Source organism: Salmo salar, chromosome ssa26, assembly GCF_905237065.1.
Source record: "Salmo salar chromosome ssa26, Ssal_v3.1, whole genome shotgun sequence".
Lineage (NCBI taxonomy): Eukaryota > Metazoa > Chordata > Actinopteri > Salmoniformes > Salmonidae > Salmo > Salmo salar.
In genome coordinates, this window is record NC_059467.1 from 6,496,312 (window position 1) to 6,513,091 (window position 16,780).

At 46.3% G+C, this 16,780-nt stretch overlaps 1 protein-coding gene across 2 annotated transcripts in view; it reads right to left on the bottom strand.

Annotated features, from left to right (window-relative positions):
* The window catches only part of LOC106587063 (sodium- and chloride-dependent glycine transporter 2-like), a 56,110-nt gene that overhangs the window by 17,418 nt on the left and 21,912 nt on the right, over positions 1 to 16,780 (bottom strand). For both annotated transcript variants that reach the window (XM_014174952.2, XM_045708893.1), the window contains exons 12-13: positions 3,212 to 3,343; positions 2,052 to 2,151 (exon numbers count right to left, since the gene is read on the bottom strand). In XM_014174952.2, coding sequence (XP_014030427.1) covers positions 2,052 to 2,151; positions 3,212 to 3,343 — 232 coding nt within the window. The remainder of the gene's footprint in view (positions 1 to 2,051; positions 2,152 to 3,211; positions 3,344 to 16,780) is intronic.

Here is a 16,780-nt window from a genome sequence, read left to right on the forward strand (position 1 = left end):
ACACAGAGAGTGAACCAGATTCACCCAGAGCTCCAGACAAGAGAGCTCCACACTGGCCCCCTACAAGGCACATCCATTCCCAGGGAGAACCCAGGACATTTATTATCCTTCAAAACAATGTGGCTTGACAATTGTCACAATTGTTGTCAGTGTATTGACCAACAAATTGAGTCACAAGCCACACAATCATTTCACTGGAACCACCTCTGCTGATGCTGTGACGATTTGGAGTACAGTATGTTCCATATACTCACAGGTCTACTTCAGACCTGGTAGCGAAAGAAACGCCTGTTTAGGCAAGCTGCTGGCTAGCGGAGTAGAACACTTGAAAAAGAAAAGGAGAGACGCACACTAGGAGCTCAGATGCAATAATTGAATAACCTAATAACCAACGTTTCGACAAACATGCTGTCTTCATCAGGGTATAATGACAAACACTGCGGGTCACTAGTTTAGAAAGTGTCAAAGAACACACACAGGTGTCTGTAATCATGGCCGGGTGTGGCCTGTTAATTCTCAGATATGAGAAGAACATACAAAAACATGAACGGATAGCATGCAATAATAGATACAATTTGGCTACATAGGCCTACAAACAAAATCACAATAATCACAAAAATGGCTTCAGATCAAAGTCTACGTTGAGACTGAAGGGAGAAAGGGTCTTTAAATTAAAGCCTCTCATTTTAACAATACATTGTTGAGGTCACCCCCTCTCCTAGGGAGGGTGACATGTTCGATGCCGATATAATGTAGTGAAGAAATCTAGTAGTTCGCTTCCAAAAAGTGGGCCGCAACTAGGTAAGTCGTGTTTTTGCACCTAATGGTGCTACGATGCTCCGAGATTCGTACTTTTAATTCGTGCTTTGCTTCACCCACATAATTTTTTACCACAGGGACAAGTTATAAGATAAATAACTGCCTTAGAGACACCTTTGATTGGGATCTGTTTCCCTGTTTGGGGGAGTTTGAAGGATCTACATTTGTAAGTGCCATTGCATTGAGCGCAGCCATTACACTTGTAGTTTCCATCCGGTAGAGGCGCAAATAGATGTTGTACAGGGATATTTTGGGGTGGTAAATCAGAGTTTAGCAATTGACCTGATCATTGGTCCATTAGAATGGTAACACAGACATCTAGTGGTCAGAATGAGAAGTGCTCAAGACTCCTGTCGGAGAGGGATAAAGTTGCCCCTAAACACTGATCTAAGGTCTGTTTGGTGTTTTTAATCATAACAGTTAGGAGGAGGATTTAAGGATTAAGCTGAACCTAGATCTGTGCTTAAGGGCAACCTAGGTACCTGGTCTGGAGCCTCTTATAGCCCATTTACACAGACAAAACCTGTCTTTTTTTAAAGTCTTCTTTTATATGTGAAATGGATTGTTGATAAAAACACTGTACATTTTCAACACAAAAAACCCAGATCAAGACCTACTCATTATCTTGTTTTTTCATAGACCATGTAACCAAAAAACAGGTAACAGGTCTGTGAGAATAGAGATGTGTTCATTTGCAGGTAAATACATTAACTTTAATTGTTTAACACCTCCCTCATTTGATTTGAAAACAGCCACCATGATTTAACAACCTAAGCACCACACACTAGAAGTCCTGTTTCATACTGTACTTGTGCTTTCTGTGTTTGTTGTTTAGCCAAGACAATGTTGAATGGCTAAGAGGCTTTTCTGATTCTGACGTTGATAAAGTGAGATAAGAGTAGGATGAATTTGCCCCCCGAGACAATGATCTGAATGCAGTTTTGCATTCTTTTTCGTAATGTTTATAATAATATTAATAATTGTATATGCCATTTAGCAGATGCTTTTATCCAAAGCGACTTAGTCATGAGTGCATCTATTTTTCGTATGGGTGGCCCAGCAGGAATCAAACCCACAGCACTTGGCGTTGCAAGCACCATGCTATACCGACTGAGCCACACAGGACCACAGTTAGGATTAAGCTGATCCTAGCTCTGTGCCGAAGAGCAACTTTTACCGGAGCTATCAGAAGCATATTTAGGTAAATAAAAAACTTTTATTCTACTACTCACCATAGAAGTAGGAGATTCCAATCAGCTCACAGATGGCAATGATTACCAGAGAGTAAGAGGCAGCGTATGTGTCCACCAACTGGAGCATGTACATCCCATTCTGTTAAACACACACGAACAGAAAAATCGTACACACACAGACACACAGACACACACACACACACACACACACACACACACACACACACACACACACACACACACACACACACACACACACACACACACACACACAATGTAAACCAGTGATGCATAGCCAGTGTCATCACTGGCTTACATCTGAAATGCCACCCTATTCCCTACGAAATGGCACCCTATTCCCTACATTTTTACCAGGTAAAAAGTAGTGCACTACATAGGGAATAGGGTGCTATTTGGGACGCATCATCAGTAAACTCTTGTCGTGATGTGTGTATTGTCCTATATTTTTATTTTTAATCCCAGCCCCGTCCACGCAGGAGGCCTTTTGGTAGGCCACATTGTAAATAAGAATTTGTTCTTGCCTAGTTAAATGAAGGTTAAATAAATTAAATTAATTAAAAAGTACAATGTGTGTGTGTGTGTGGCTGCACATACAGTGCCTAATGAAAGTCTACAAACCCCTTGCAGTTTTCACCTTCTACTGCCCTAAAATTAAATTAGATGTTTTTTCCAGCTTATTTAGCTACACAACCTGCTCCACATTTTCTATAATTCTCACAATTATAGACAATCTTCACAATTAATAAAAATAAAATAAAAACATGTCTTGATTGAGTATGTCTTCACACCCCCTTGGTGGTATCAGCTTTGGCAGCAATAACAACTGTGAATAATTTTGAATAAGATTGCACCAACTCTTAGGGCAACATATATATAAAAATAAAAAAATCTCAGAATTGCTCAAAGTCAATACATTTGGTTGGGAATCATTGATGGACAGCAATATTCAAACGTGTTGCCAAAGGTGCCTCCACCAAGTATTAACTCTGGGGTGTGAAGACATACGCGATCAATACATCTTTGTTTTATGCGTGCGTGTGCCCGCATACGTGCATGCTAGTTTGTGTGCGTGCGAGCATGTATGTGCATGTGTGTGTAATTCCCGCATGTCTGTGTTTGTGTGTGTGTGTGTGTGTGTGTGTGTGTGTGTGTTTGTTTGTGTGCGTGGTGCTCTGTACCTCTGTGACCATAGGGAATCCCAGGAAGAAGAAACAGGCACAACAGATGAGTGTGAACAGAGGCTTGTTCTTTCTCAGGTACTGGGGGAACTCATCTGACACCGACGTCACTATGGTCTCAATGGTGGCAAACTGTGACAAAGGAGAAGAGCGAGGCAAGAGAGGAGAGGAGGGAGAGAGGAAAGAGGGAACAGAGGCGAGATAAGAGAAAAGAGGGGAGACAGCAGCAATAGGGAGGACAGGAGAGGAAAGAAAAAAGGGAGAGGGCAGAGGAGAGATAGGGGAAAGAGAAATGTGAGAGAGGGCCGATAAGAGAGGAAAGTCAAGGAAGAGAGGCGAGACAATGGTGGAAGTCAATGACAGTGAGGGAGAGAGAGTCATTACAATCACACAACAGATACAGTATCTATGGACAAAGGGAGCCGAGAGAGGAGAAAGATAGCAGAGATTGAGAAATAACACCTGTTTAAAGAGACACCAATGAGACAAGAGTGGAGCAGAAGAAAATGACAAGAGGGGCCAAGAGGCCAGAGGACAAGTGCAGAGAAAAGAAAGGATGAATACACAGATCGAGCAAAGAGAGACAGAGAGTGGAGCCCAATGGGACTGAGCTATCTGCCACTTCACCGCTTCTCTACATCCTCATGAGCACCCCCCCCAAAATTCTCATCAATACAGTATCCCCAGCCACTTACCGCCAAGAGCTGACACACACGCACGTACACACACACACCATTGACGTCACTAGAGCCCCGAACGATTTTGTATCAGCCCCAAGTCTTTTGCCCTGCTGGGATGGTGTAAAACAAACTAGGCAACACTGCATTACACACCGCAATGAATACTCCAATCATGAGCCCTGGCCTGGCCTGCCCTGCCTTTTTAGTGCTGCTAAAACCAGCAATTATGTGTACAGTGGCACTTTATGAGGCGGAGTAATGTGGTTTTCCAAAGTAATTTTTGATTCGTCCAAAGAAATTATATTTCGGCGCACTTGGGCGACTGTTCATTCTCTGAGGGAGCGCAAATATGAGAAGGGGAACCGGAGGTAAACTTTGATAGCTTGCTACTACTACAGCACATTTTGTTAGCCCAAGACGATGAGTTATTCAGTTATTGACCTCACAGTAAGCCAGATTCGAGTAACTTAAATTTCAACATGTTAACTCAAAAGCTGCACTGACAGATAACGTCAAGCTACCTAACTAACTAATGTTTGGGACTACCCAGTCTAGCTAGCAGTGCTGCTAACATTAGCTACCTAGCACATTTTATGAGCAGGGTTTTGACAGTAATTGATTACAGTACAGTAGCTATCTGGACACTGAATCCAACAGCTGGAGCTCTGTTCACCACCTGACAAGTATCACTAACTAACAATTACTGTCTAAGCAATTACCGTCCAAATATGCAAAATAATGCTAATAAAGCTAGCTAGCTAACTTAAGGCTAACATGACATTAGCTACTTTTGGTAACGACAACGTCAGCTCAATTAGCTACTGTACCTATATGTTGAAAAAACAAAGCTGGATAGCTGAGTAATTTTTTTCCTCCAATTTATAGAAGATGGACATACGGAATTTCTTCTTCAGAAAGAGGGCGAGAGATGCAGCTCAGCAAACACAGACAGTGTGTGTATTTGCAGGAGTAAGTTAATTTATTTTGTGTGTGTGTGAAATTACAATACAATTATTTAGCATCAACTTTAGCAACATAGATGAGTTGGCTGACAACATCATGAAAACAATTCAGATTGTTTAATAGTCACATGTATAGAGGATGCAGGTGTGATTGCAGGGCACAGTGAAAATCTTAGGCTTCGAGCTCCAACATGCAGGACTAGTGAAATAAAATAATAAAAATGGTAATAAAAACAATAGAAATAGCACTATATACAGTTGAAGTCGGAAGTTTACATACAGCTTAGCCAAATACATTTAAACTCAGTTTATCACAATTCCTGACATTTAATCCTAGTAAAAATGCCATGTCTTAGGTCAGTTAGGATCACCATTTTATTTTAAGAATGCTTTTATTTCTTTCATCACATTCCCAGTGGGGCAGAAGTATACATACACTCAATTAGTATTTGGTAGCATTGCCTTTAAATTGTTTAACTTGGGTCAAACGTTACAGGTAGCCTTCCACAAGCTTCCCACAATAAGTTGGGTGAATTTTGGCCCATTCCTCCTGACCGAGCTGGTGTAACTGAGTCAGGATTGTAGGCCTCCTTGCTCTCACACGCTTTTTCAGTTCTGCCCACAAATGTTCGACAGGATTGAGGTCAGGGCTTTGTGATACCCATTCCAATACCTTGACTTTGTTGTCCTTAAGCCATTTTGCCACAACTTTGGAAGTATGCTTGGGGTCATTGTCCATTTGGAAGACCTACTTGCGACCAAGCTTTAACTTCCTGACTGATGTCTTAAGTTGTTGCTTCAATATATCCACATAATTTTCCTGCCTCATGATGCCATCTATTTTGTGAAGTGCACCAGTCCCTCCTGCAGCAAAGCACCCCCACAACATGATGCTGCCACCCCCTGTCACGACAGTGACGGATGGTGGCGCCCCTCCTCGGCCGGGCGGAGCTCGGCGGTCGTCGTCGCCAGCCTACTAGCTACCATCGATCCCTTTTTGTTTCACTTTCTGTTGGTTAGGTCTAGGTAGGCACGCACCTGTTTTGGGTTAGTCATTAGTAGGGGGGGGTTATTTAGTTTAGCGTAGGATGTATGTGTTTGTGCGTGATTGTGTTTCTTGTCCGGGTTTTGTGCTATAGGAACGTGTACTGGTTTTTTCCTCTGCCTGTGGTTTGTTTTCATTGTGTACAAAACCGCAGAATAATTTAAGGGCTGCGCCCCTATATTTTTGGCGACCACATCCAGTTGTCTTGAATAAAGAAGTGTGGTCAAGAACTCTCTGTCTCCTGCGCCTGACTCTACCTCTCCTGTTGTTTTTTCGAGCCAGCCCGTGACAGAAATCACGCACCAAAACTTGATGGAGTCAGCAGGAGCTTCAGCGCCAGCCCTGTCCATGGAGGAAACCGTTGACCAACACTCCACCCTGCTCCACCGTCTGGGGAACGCCATGGATCATGTGTTGGCGTGCATGGAGAGCTGGGACCGACGCGCTCTCGGCTCCCTGAACGCGGCAGGTCAACAGCCTGCGCCCCCACCAGCACCCACAGCACCCAGTACCAGTGGGGTGAAACTCGCTCCCCCCAGGGAGTACGATGGGACGGCCGCTGGGTGTAAGGGCTTCTTACTCCAGTTGGAGTTATACCTGGCGACCGTTCGTCCCTCTCCCTCGGGGGAGGAGAGCGTCAGTGTCCTCGTCTCCTGTCTCACGGGTAAGGCCCTGGAATGGGCAAACGCCGTGTGGGACAGTCCGGACTCAGCCAGGGACAACTACCCAGAGTTCACCCGCCGCTCTCCCCTCCGGGGGATGATCGAATACTGCCCAAAAGCGGCTGTTTCACCTGAGGCAGGAGACGAGGAGCGCGCAGGATTTTGCTCTCGAGTTCTGGACCCTGGCCGCGGGAGCAGGGTGGAATGAGAGGGCCCTTATAGATCACTACCGTTGTAGTTTGAGGGAGGACGTCCGCCGGGAATTAGCCTGTCGGGACACGACCAACACACTTGACCAACTGGTGGATCTGTCCATCCGACAGGACAATCTGCTGGCCGCCCGCGGACGTTCGACCCGGGCCCTGCTCATTCCACCCTCCAGCCCTCCTGCTCCCACGCCTATGGAGATAGGGGGGGCAGCAGCCAGGAAGACTGGAGGGGGAGTTCGCTCCTGCACCTCATGTGGTCGCAGAGGGCACACTGTGGACCGGTGCTGGGGAGACTCACCTAGGAGTCCAGAAGGCAGGCAGAGCGCTCCTTTGACACCTCAGGTGAGTCAGCACCAGCCTCACCCAGAGCCCCCTGTCCGTCACATGTATGTGTCAGTGTCTTTTCCTTGTTTCTCCCCTCACTCCCGGTTTAAGGCGCTAGTCGATTCAGGCACGGCGGGGAGTTTTATGGACCGTGGGGTCGCGGCTAAGTTAGGGATTCCCCTGGTCCAGTTGGACCAACCCTTCCCCGTGCACACCCTAGACAGTCGACCACTAGGGTCAGGGCTGGTCAGGGAGGTCACTGTGCCACTGGTCATGGTAATGCGGGGGGGTCATGAGGAGCGGATTAGTCTTTTCCTCATTGATTCCCCAGCGTTTCCAGTGGTTCTAGGGATTCCCTGGCTAGCCACTCACAACCCTAAGATTTCGTGGGGACAGAGGGCTCTTAAGGGGTGGTCAAATGAGTGCTTGGGCAGGTGCATAGGAGTTTCCATCGGTGCGACTACGGTGGAGAGTCCAGACCAAGTCTCCACCGTGCACATTCCCTCAGAGTATGCCGATTTGGCTATCGCCTTGAGTAAAACGAAGGCGACCCAATTACCACCTCATCGACGAGGAGACTGTGAGATAAACCTCCAGGTGGGCGCTGCACTTCCTCGTAGTCACGTTTATCCCCTGTCTCAGGAGGAAACAGCGGCTATGGAAACATACGTCACTGAGTCTTTGAGGCAGGGATACATTCGGCCATCTAACTCACCCGTCTCCTCGAGCTTCTTTTTTGTGAAGAGGAAGGAGGGAGGTCTGCGCCCGTGCATTGACTATAGAGGTCTAAATGCCATCACAGTGGGTTTCAGTTACCCACTACCTCCCATCGCCTCGGCGATGGAGTCATTTCACGGGGCGCGCTTCTTCACGAAAATGGATCTCAGGAGTGCATATAATCTGGTGCGTATCCGAGGAGGGGATGAGTGGAAAACTGCATTTAGTACCACATCTGGCCATTATGAGAACCTCATCATGCCGTATGGGTTAAAGAATGCTCCCGCAGTCTTCCAATCCTTTGTGGACGAGATTCTCCGGGACCTGCTCGGTCAGGGTGTAGTGGTGTACATCGATGACATTCTGGTCTACTCCGCTACACGCGCCGAGCATGTGTCTCTGGTGCGTAAAGTCCTTGGGCGACTGGTGGAGCATGACCTATACGTCAAGGCTGAGAAATGTGAGTTTTCCAAACCAGCCGTCTCTTTCTTGGGGTATCGCATTTCCTCATCAGGGGTAGTGATGGAATGTGACCGCATCTCAGCCGTGCGTAATTGGCCGACTCCCACCACGGTGAAGGAGGTGCAGCGGTTTTTGGGATTTGCCAATTACTACCGGAGGTTTATCCGGGGCTTTGGGCAGGTGGCGGCTCCCATTACCTCACTGATGAAGGGGGGCCCGGTGCGGTTGCGGTGGTCCGCGGAGGCGGACAGGGCCTTTAGTCGTCTGAAGGTTTTGTTCACCGACGCTCCGGTGCTGGCGCACCCGGACCCCTCTTTGCCCTTCATAGTGGAGGTGGACGCGTCCGAGGCTGGGGTAGGAGCCGTGCTGTCCCAGCGCTCGGGCGCCCCCCCAAGCTCCGCCCCTGCGCCTTCTTCTCTAGGAAGTTGAGTCCGGTGGAGCGTAACTATGATGTGGGGGACAGGGAGCTGTTGGCTGTGGTCAGAGCCCTGAAGGTGTGGAGACATTGGCTTGAGGGGGCGCGTCACCCTTTTCTCATCTGGACTGACCACCGCAATCTGGAGTACATCCGGACGGCGAGGAGACTGAACCCGCGTCAAGCCAGGTGGGCGATGTTCTTTACGAGATTTCGGTTTAACATCTCGTATATCCCAGGTTCCCGGAACACTAAGGCCGACGCACTGTCTCGTCTCCATGACGCCGAAGGAACGGTCCACCGATCCCACGCCCATACTTCCAGCCTCCTGCCTGGTGGCACCGGTGGTCTGGGAGGTGGACGCGGACATCGAGCGGGCGTTACGGACGGAGCCTACTCCTCCGCAGTGTCCAGTGGGTCGTAAGTACGTTCCGCTCGGTGTTCGCGATCGTCTGATTCGGTGGGCTCAAACGCTTCCCTCCTCGGGTCACCCAGGGGTTGAGCGGACAGTGTGTGGTCTTAGTGGGAGATACTGGTGGCCCACCTTGGTGAGGGACATGAGGCACTATGTCTCCTCCTGTTTGGTGTGCGCTCAGAGTAAGGCTCCCAGGCACCTGCCTAGAGGGAAATTACAACCCCTCCCGGTTCCACAACGACCATGGTCCCACCTGGCGGTGGATTTCCTGACCGATCTCCCGCCGTCTCAGGGCAACACTACGATCCTGGTCGTTGTGGACCGGTTCTCTAAGTCCTGCCGTCTGCTTCCGTTACCCGGTCTTCCTACGGCCCTGCAGACCGCGGAAGCCTTATTCACCCACGTCTTCCGGCACTACGGGGTGCCCGAGGATATCGTCTCAGATCGAAGCCCCCAGTTCACGTCCCGAGTGTGGCAGGCGTTTATGGAGCGACTGGGGGTTTCGGTCAGTTTGACCTCGGGGTTTCACCCCGAAAGTAATGGGCAGGTAGAAAGGGTAAACCAGGAGGTGGGCAGGTTTCTGCGGACCTACTGCCAGGACCGGCCAGGGGAGTGGGCAAGGTTCGTGCCATGGGCCGAAATGGCTCAGAACTCTTTGCGCCACTCCTCCACCAACATGTCACCATTCCAATGTGTGTTGGGTTATCAGCCGGTCCTGGGGCCATGGCATCAGAGCCAGACGGAGGCCCCTGCGGTGGAGGAATGGGTTCAGCGCTCAAGGGAGACCTGGGACGCTGTGCAGGAATCCCTGGAACGAGCCAGGGAGCGACAAAAAGCGGGCGCTGACTGGCACCGCAGCGAGGCCCCCGTGTTAACCCCAGGGGAGAGAGTCTGGCTCTCGACCCGGAACCTGCCCCTCCGCCTGCCCTGCCGGAAGCTGGGTCCGCGGTTTGTGGGGCCATTTAAAGTCCTGAGGAGAATAAACGAGGTGTGTTACAGATTACAACTTCCTTCTTATTATTGTATTAACCCCTCGTTTCATGTGTCTCTCCTCAGGCCGGTGGTAGCTGGTCCGCTGCAGGAAAATGAGGTACGGGAGGTCCCTCCACCCCCCCTGGACATCGGGGGGCCCCCGGCGTACACAGTCCGGTCCATCTTGGACTCCAGACGCCGGGCGAGGGGCCTGCAGTACCTCGTGGACTGGGAGGGTACGGCCCGGAGGAGAGGTGCTGGGTACCGGTGGAGGACATACTGGACCCAGCGCTCATCCGGGAGTTCCACAGCCTCCATCCGGATCGCCCTGCGCCTCACCCTCCGGGGCGTCCTCGAGGCCGGCGTCGGCGCGCTGCGGGAGCCGCACGTCAGGGGGGGAGTACTGTCACGACAGTGACGGATGGTGCCGCCCCTCCTCGGCCGGGCGGAGCTCGGCGGTCGTCGTCGCCGGCCTACTAGCTACCATCGATCCCTTTTTGTTTCACTTTCTGTTGGTTAGGTCTAGGTAGGCACGCACCTGTTTTGGGTTAGTCATTAGTAGGGGGGGGGGGTATTTAGTTTAGCGTAGGATGTATGTGTTTGTGCGTGATTGTGTTTCCTGTCCGGGTTTTGTGCTATAGGAACGTGTACTGTTTTTTTCCTCTGCCTGTGGTTTGTTTTCATTGTGTACACCACCGCAGAATAATTTAACCTGTTGGGGCTAGGGGGCAGTATTTTCACGGCTGGATAAAAAAACGTACCCGATTTAATCTGGTTACTAATCCTACCCAGTAACTAGAATATGCATATACTTATTATATATGGATAGAAAACACCCTAAAGTTTCTAAAACTGTTTGAATGGTGTCTGTGAGTATAACAGAACTCATTTGGCAGGCAAAACCCTGAGACATTTTCTGACAGGAAGTGGATACCTGATGTGTTGAATTACCTTTAAGCCTATGCCATTGAAACACACAGGGGTTGATTAATGTTTTGGCACTTCCTATTGCTTCCACTAGATGTCACCAGCCTTTACAAAGTGTTTTGAGTCTTTTACTGTGAGATCTGACCGAACAAGAGCCATGGAACGGTGATGGCCGATTAGACTCTGGCGCGCGAGTTCATGTTGGGTACCCTCGTTCCAATACGTTATAAAAGAGAATGCATTCGTCCACCTTGAATATTATTCATGTTCTGGTTAAAAAGGCACTAATGATTTATGCTATACAACGTTTGACATGTTTGAACGAACGTAAATATATTTTTTCCCCTCGTTCATGACGAGAAGTCCGGCTGGCTTAGATCATGTGCTAACAACACGGATCTTTTTGGATATAAATGATGAGCTTTTTTGAACAAAACTACATTCGTTATGGACCTGGGATTCCTGGAAGTGACATCTGATGAAGAGAATCAAAGGTAATGGATTATTTACATAGTATTTTCGATTTTAGATCTCTCCAACATGGCCGTTTGTCTGTATAGCAAAGCATATTTTTCTGGGCGCAGTGCTCAGATTATTGCAAAGTGTGATTTCCCAGTAAGGTTATTTTTAAATCTGGCAAGTTGATTGCGTTCAAGAGATGTAAATCTATAATTCTTTAAATGACAATATAATATTTTACCAATGTTTTCTAATTTTAATTATTTAATTTGTGGTGCTGACTTGACTGCCGGTTATTGGAGGGAAACGATTTCCTCAACATCAATGCCATAGTAAAACGCTGTTTTTGGATATAAATATGAACTTGATAGAACTAAAAATGCATGCATTGTCTAACATAATGTCCTAGGAGTGTCATCTGATGGAGATTGTAAAAGGTTAGTGCATCATTTTAGCTGGTTTTATGGTTTTGGTGACCCTGTCTTTGAATTGACAAAACATTACACACAGCTATTGTCAATGTACTCTCCTAACATAATCTAACTTTATGCTTTCGCCGTAAAACCTTTTTGAAATCGGACAACGTGGTTAGATTAAGGAGATGTTTATCTTTCAAAGGGTGTAAGATAGTTGTATGTTTGAAAAATTTGAATTTTGACATTTATTTGCTTTCAAATTTGCCGCTCTTGAAATGCACCTGCTGTTGATAGGGTGCACCACGGGTGGCACGCTAGCGTCCCACATAGCCCCAAGAAGTTAAGGGCTGCGCCCCTATATTTTTGGCGACCACATCCAGTTGTCTTGAATAAAGAAGTGTGGTCAAGAACTCTCTGTCTCCTGCGCCTGACTCTACCTCTCCTGTTGTTTTTTCGAGCCAGCCCGTGACACCCCCGTGCTTCACGGTTGGGATGGTGTTCTTCAGCTTGCAAGCCTCCGCCTTTTTCCTTCAAACATAATGATGGTCATTATTGCCAAACAGTTCTATTTTTGTTTCATCAGACCAGAGGACATTTCTCCAAAAAGTACTATCTTTGTCCACATGTGCAGTTGCAAAATGGTGTTCTACAGATGGTGCTCCTGTAGAACACTGTGATGGCCCTCGGGGACAGGCTGAATTTCTTGTTGTGTCTTCTTCACTACGGTGTGTCTGAGATGTGTACGCCAAGGAATTTGACGTTATTTACCGTCTCCACGGCGGCCCCATTGATGAGGATGGGGGCGTGTCCAGCCTGCTTCCTCCTAAGTCCACAATGCGCCCCTTTGTTTTGCTAACGTTGAGGGAGAGGTTGTTTACCTCCTCCCTGTAGGTTGTCTCGTTGTTATTGGTGATCAGGCCTACTACAGTCATGTCTTCAGTGAACATGATGATGGAGTTGGAACTGTGTGAGGCCACACAGTCATGGGTATACAGAGAATGCAGGAGGGGACAAAGGACGCACCCTTGTGGCGCCCCCGGGTTGAGGATCAGTGTCGAGGAGGTAATGATGCCTACCTTCACCAACTGGGGGCGGCCCATTGTGCTTGAATCTTGAGAAAAATATGTTTAGCTTGGCTTGTAGGGTGGCGTCGGTGACCGTGATGTGGCTGGCTTTCTTTTTGTAATCCATGATCGTTAGGAGCCTTTGCCACATACGCCTTGTGTCCGACCCGCTGAATTGCTCCTACACTTTGTCTCTATACTTGTTTTTCGCCATCTTGATCGATCTGTGTAAGTCATATTTGTACTGTCTAACCAAATTATTGTCCCCGGTCACCTTGCCCTGTTCATAAGCAGCATCTCTCTCTTTCAGTTTTCCTACAAGGCTGCTATCAAGCCACGGTTTTTGATTCGGTTAAGTTTTGAAAGATACTATTGGTATCACATCATTGTGACTCGTTTCAGGAAACTAGGTGTATGTCGCATGTCACTACTTTACAGGAAAGCCATTTGATCGTAAACTTTTTTTTATTTGAATCAAAATGCATTTTTGGGAAGAAATGCCTTCTGGAACATGTGAACTTTCATGTGCCTTAATAACAAACTTGTGTGCCATCTGTAAATATGAATAAAATTGTTAAATTACGAGCCTAGTTGGTTTTGCCATGGAAAAAGTCAGCAACCTTCCCGCTAGTCATGATTGGCTGAGATAATGAGTGGGCTGGACATGCCAAGAGATGAGTTTGGATTGGTCTGCCATGTAGCGCGCTTCTTTCTATAATATAAGCTGGTCAGTATGTGTAGATAATCCTTTCTAACGCAGCTTTTTTGAAAGATATGACATAGTAGAACTGCATAAGTGTTGCTCTCCACTTTCTGGAGGACCGAGTTTTGAAATCAGTGGAATTACAGTATGATAGCTAAAGAGAAAATTCTGCCGTTTGATTGCAAAAATACATCTTCAAACTAAGGGCAACCATGGCATCTGTGACAGAGAGGGAGAAGCGTCCATCCATGTATACGGGTAAGAGAGTCTAGCTAGCTACATTTTCAGATAATACACTTTTCTAATTTTGTCAGAAAGTCGTTTTCATTTCAAGTTCAAGTGTACTGTTAGCTAGCTAGCTAAAGTTATGTGTATGAGCTGTGTAGTAATATTATTTGTATCTCAGAGCCAGATTAATGCAGAGTAGTAACATTATGAGTTGGGATTATGGTTCATTGTTTAGCTAGCTAGCTGCATGTCTAAACAATAGACTTCACTATGAAAGTAACAATTTCAATAGAATGTTTATGATGTGACTATTGACGATTGTGACTAAACTGAATAAAAAGAAGAAGAAACTACAATATGAAACAAAGATAAATGACAAAGAATGATAGTAAAAAGGATTTGGAACACCTTAAATGAGATTTTGGGCAAAAAGGCAAACTCCGCCCCATCATTCATTGAATCAGATGGCTCATTCCTCACAAAACTCACTGATATTGCCAACTACTTTAATGATTTTTTTCATTGGCAAGATTAGCAAATTTAGGCATGATATGCCAGCAACAAACGCTGACACTACACATCCAAGTATATCTGACCAAATTATGAAAGACAATAATTTTTATTTTCAATTCCATAAAGTAAGTGTGGAAGAGGTGAAAATTATTGTTGTCTATCAACAATGATTAGGGGTGCTGTTTTGTTAGACTTCATTGTGGATTTAACATTATCAATCATAGTCTGCTGCTGGAAAAACATATGTGATATGGCTTTACACCCCATGCTATATTGGGGATAAATAGTTACCGGTCTAACGGAACACAGAGGGTGTTCTTTAATGGAAGCCTCAAACAAAATCCAGGTAGAATCAGGCCCCTTAGTTTTTCAATCTTTACTAACGACATGCCACTGGCTTTGAGTAAAGCCAGTGTCTATGTATGCGGATGACTCAATACTATACACGTCAACTACCACAGTGACTGAAATGACAGCAACACTTAACAAAGAGCTGCAGTTAGTTTCAGAATGGGTGGCAAGGAATAAGTTAGTCCTAAATATTTCAAAAACTAAAAGCACTGTATTTAGGACAAATCATTCACTAAACCCTAAACCTCAACTAAATCTTGTAATGAATAATGTGGTAATTGAGCAAGTTGAGGAGACTAAACTGCTTTGAGTAACCCTGGATTGTAAACTGTCATGGTCAAAACATATTGATACAATAGTAGCTAGGATGGGGAGAAGTCTGTCCATAATAAAGCTCTACTCTGCATTCTTAACAGCACTATCAACAAGGCAGGTCCTACAGGCCTTAGCTTTGTCACACCTGGACTACTGTTCAGTCGTGTGGTCAGGTACCACAAAGAGGGACTTAGGAAAATTGCAATTGGCTCAGAACAGGGCAGCACAGCTGGCCCTTGGATGTACACAGAGAGCTAACATTAATAATATGTATTTCAATCACTCTTGGCTCAAAGTGAAGGAGAGATTGACTTCATCACTACTTGTATTTGGGAATGCACCAAACTGTCTGTTTGAACTACTGGCACACAGCTCGTACAACCATGCATACCCCAAAAGACATGCCACCAGAGGTCTCTTCACAGTCCCCAAGTCCAGAACAGACTATGGGAGGCGCACAGTACTACATAGAGCCATGACTACATGGAACTGTGTTCCACATCAAGTAACTCATGCAAGCAGTAAAATTAGATTTAAAAAACAGATCAAAATACACCTTATGGAACAGCGGGGACACATGCATACAAACACACAATAACATACGCACTATACACACACGTACACATGGATTTTCTATTGTAGATATGTGGTAGTAGAGTAGGGGCCTGAGGGCACACACTTAATATGTTGTGAAATCTGTTGTGAATGCATTGTAATGTTTTTAAAATGTATAACTGCCTTAATTTTGCTGGACCCCAGGAAGAGTAGCTGCTGCCTTGGCAGCAGCTAATGAGAATCCATAATAAATACAAATACTCCTCTGCAGCTCCACGGAGGCCAAACAGCTTATTTCCATGAACCCCTATGAGCTTTTCAGTGGCAGAGGAGTGCTGTGTAAAGAAAAATCACCACAATCACACACAAAGTGAAACCACATGTGCCACTGATCCCTCCAAATAGAGCGTTCACACCCCGCAGAGGCAGTTGTTGATGAGGGCAGAAGTGGATCCCCTTCTCCCTTCTCTTCTTCTTCCCCACCTCTTTCTTGCTCTATTCATCTCTCAGCTCCCCCTCTTGCATCTTTCTTCTCTCGCTCCCCTTTCCCGCTCCCCTCTCTTTTTCTTCCGTCTCCACTCATCCTCTCTCTGTATTCCCCTCTCCACTGGTACTCTTGTTCTCTCTCTATTTCCCTCTTCCATTCTCTCTCTCTCTCTCTCAAAACAGTCAAATAGGGCTACATATAGTTGAAGTCAGAAGTTAACATACACCTTAGCCAAATACATTTAAACTCAGTTTTTCACAATTCCTGACATTTAATCCAAGTAAAAATTCCCTGTCTTCGGTCAGTTAGGATCACCACTTTATTTTAAGAATGTGAAATGTCAGAATAATAGTAGAGAGAATGATTTATTTCAGCTTTTATTTCTTTCATCATATTCCCAGTGGGTCAGACGTATACATACACTCAATTAGTATTTGGTAGTGTTGCCTTTAAATTGTTTAACTTGGGTCAAACGTTTCAGGTAGCCTCCCACAAGCTTCCCACAATAAGTTGGGTGAATTTTGACCCATTCCTCCTGACAGAGCTGGTGTAACTGAGTCAGGATTGTAGGCCTCCTTGCTCGCACATGCTTTTTCAGTTCTGCCCACACATTTTCTATGGGATTGAGGTCAGGGCGTTGTGATGGCCACTCCAATACCTTGACTTTGTTGTCCTTAAGCCATTTTGC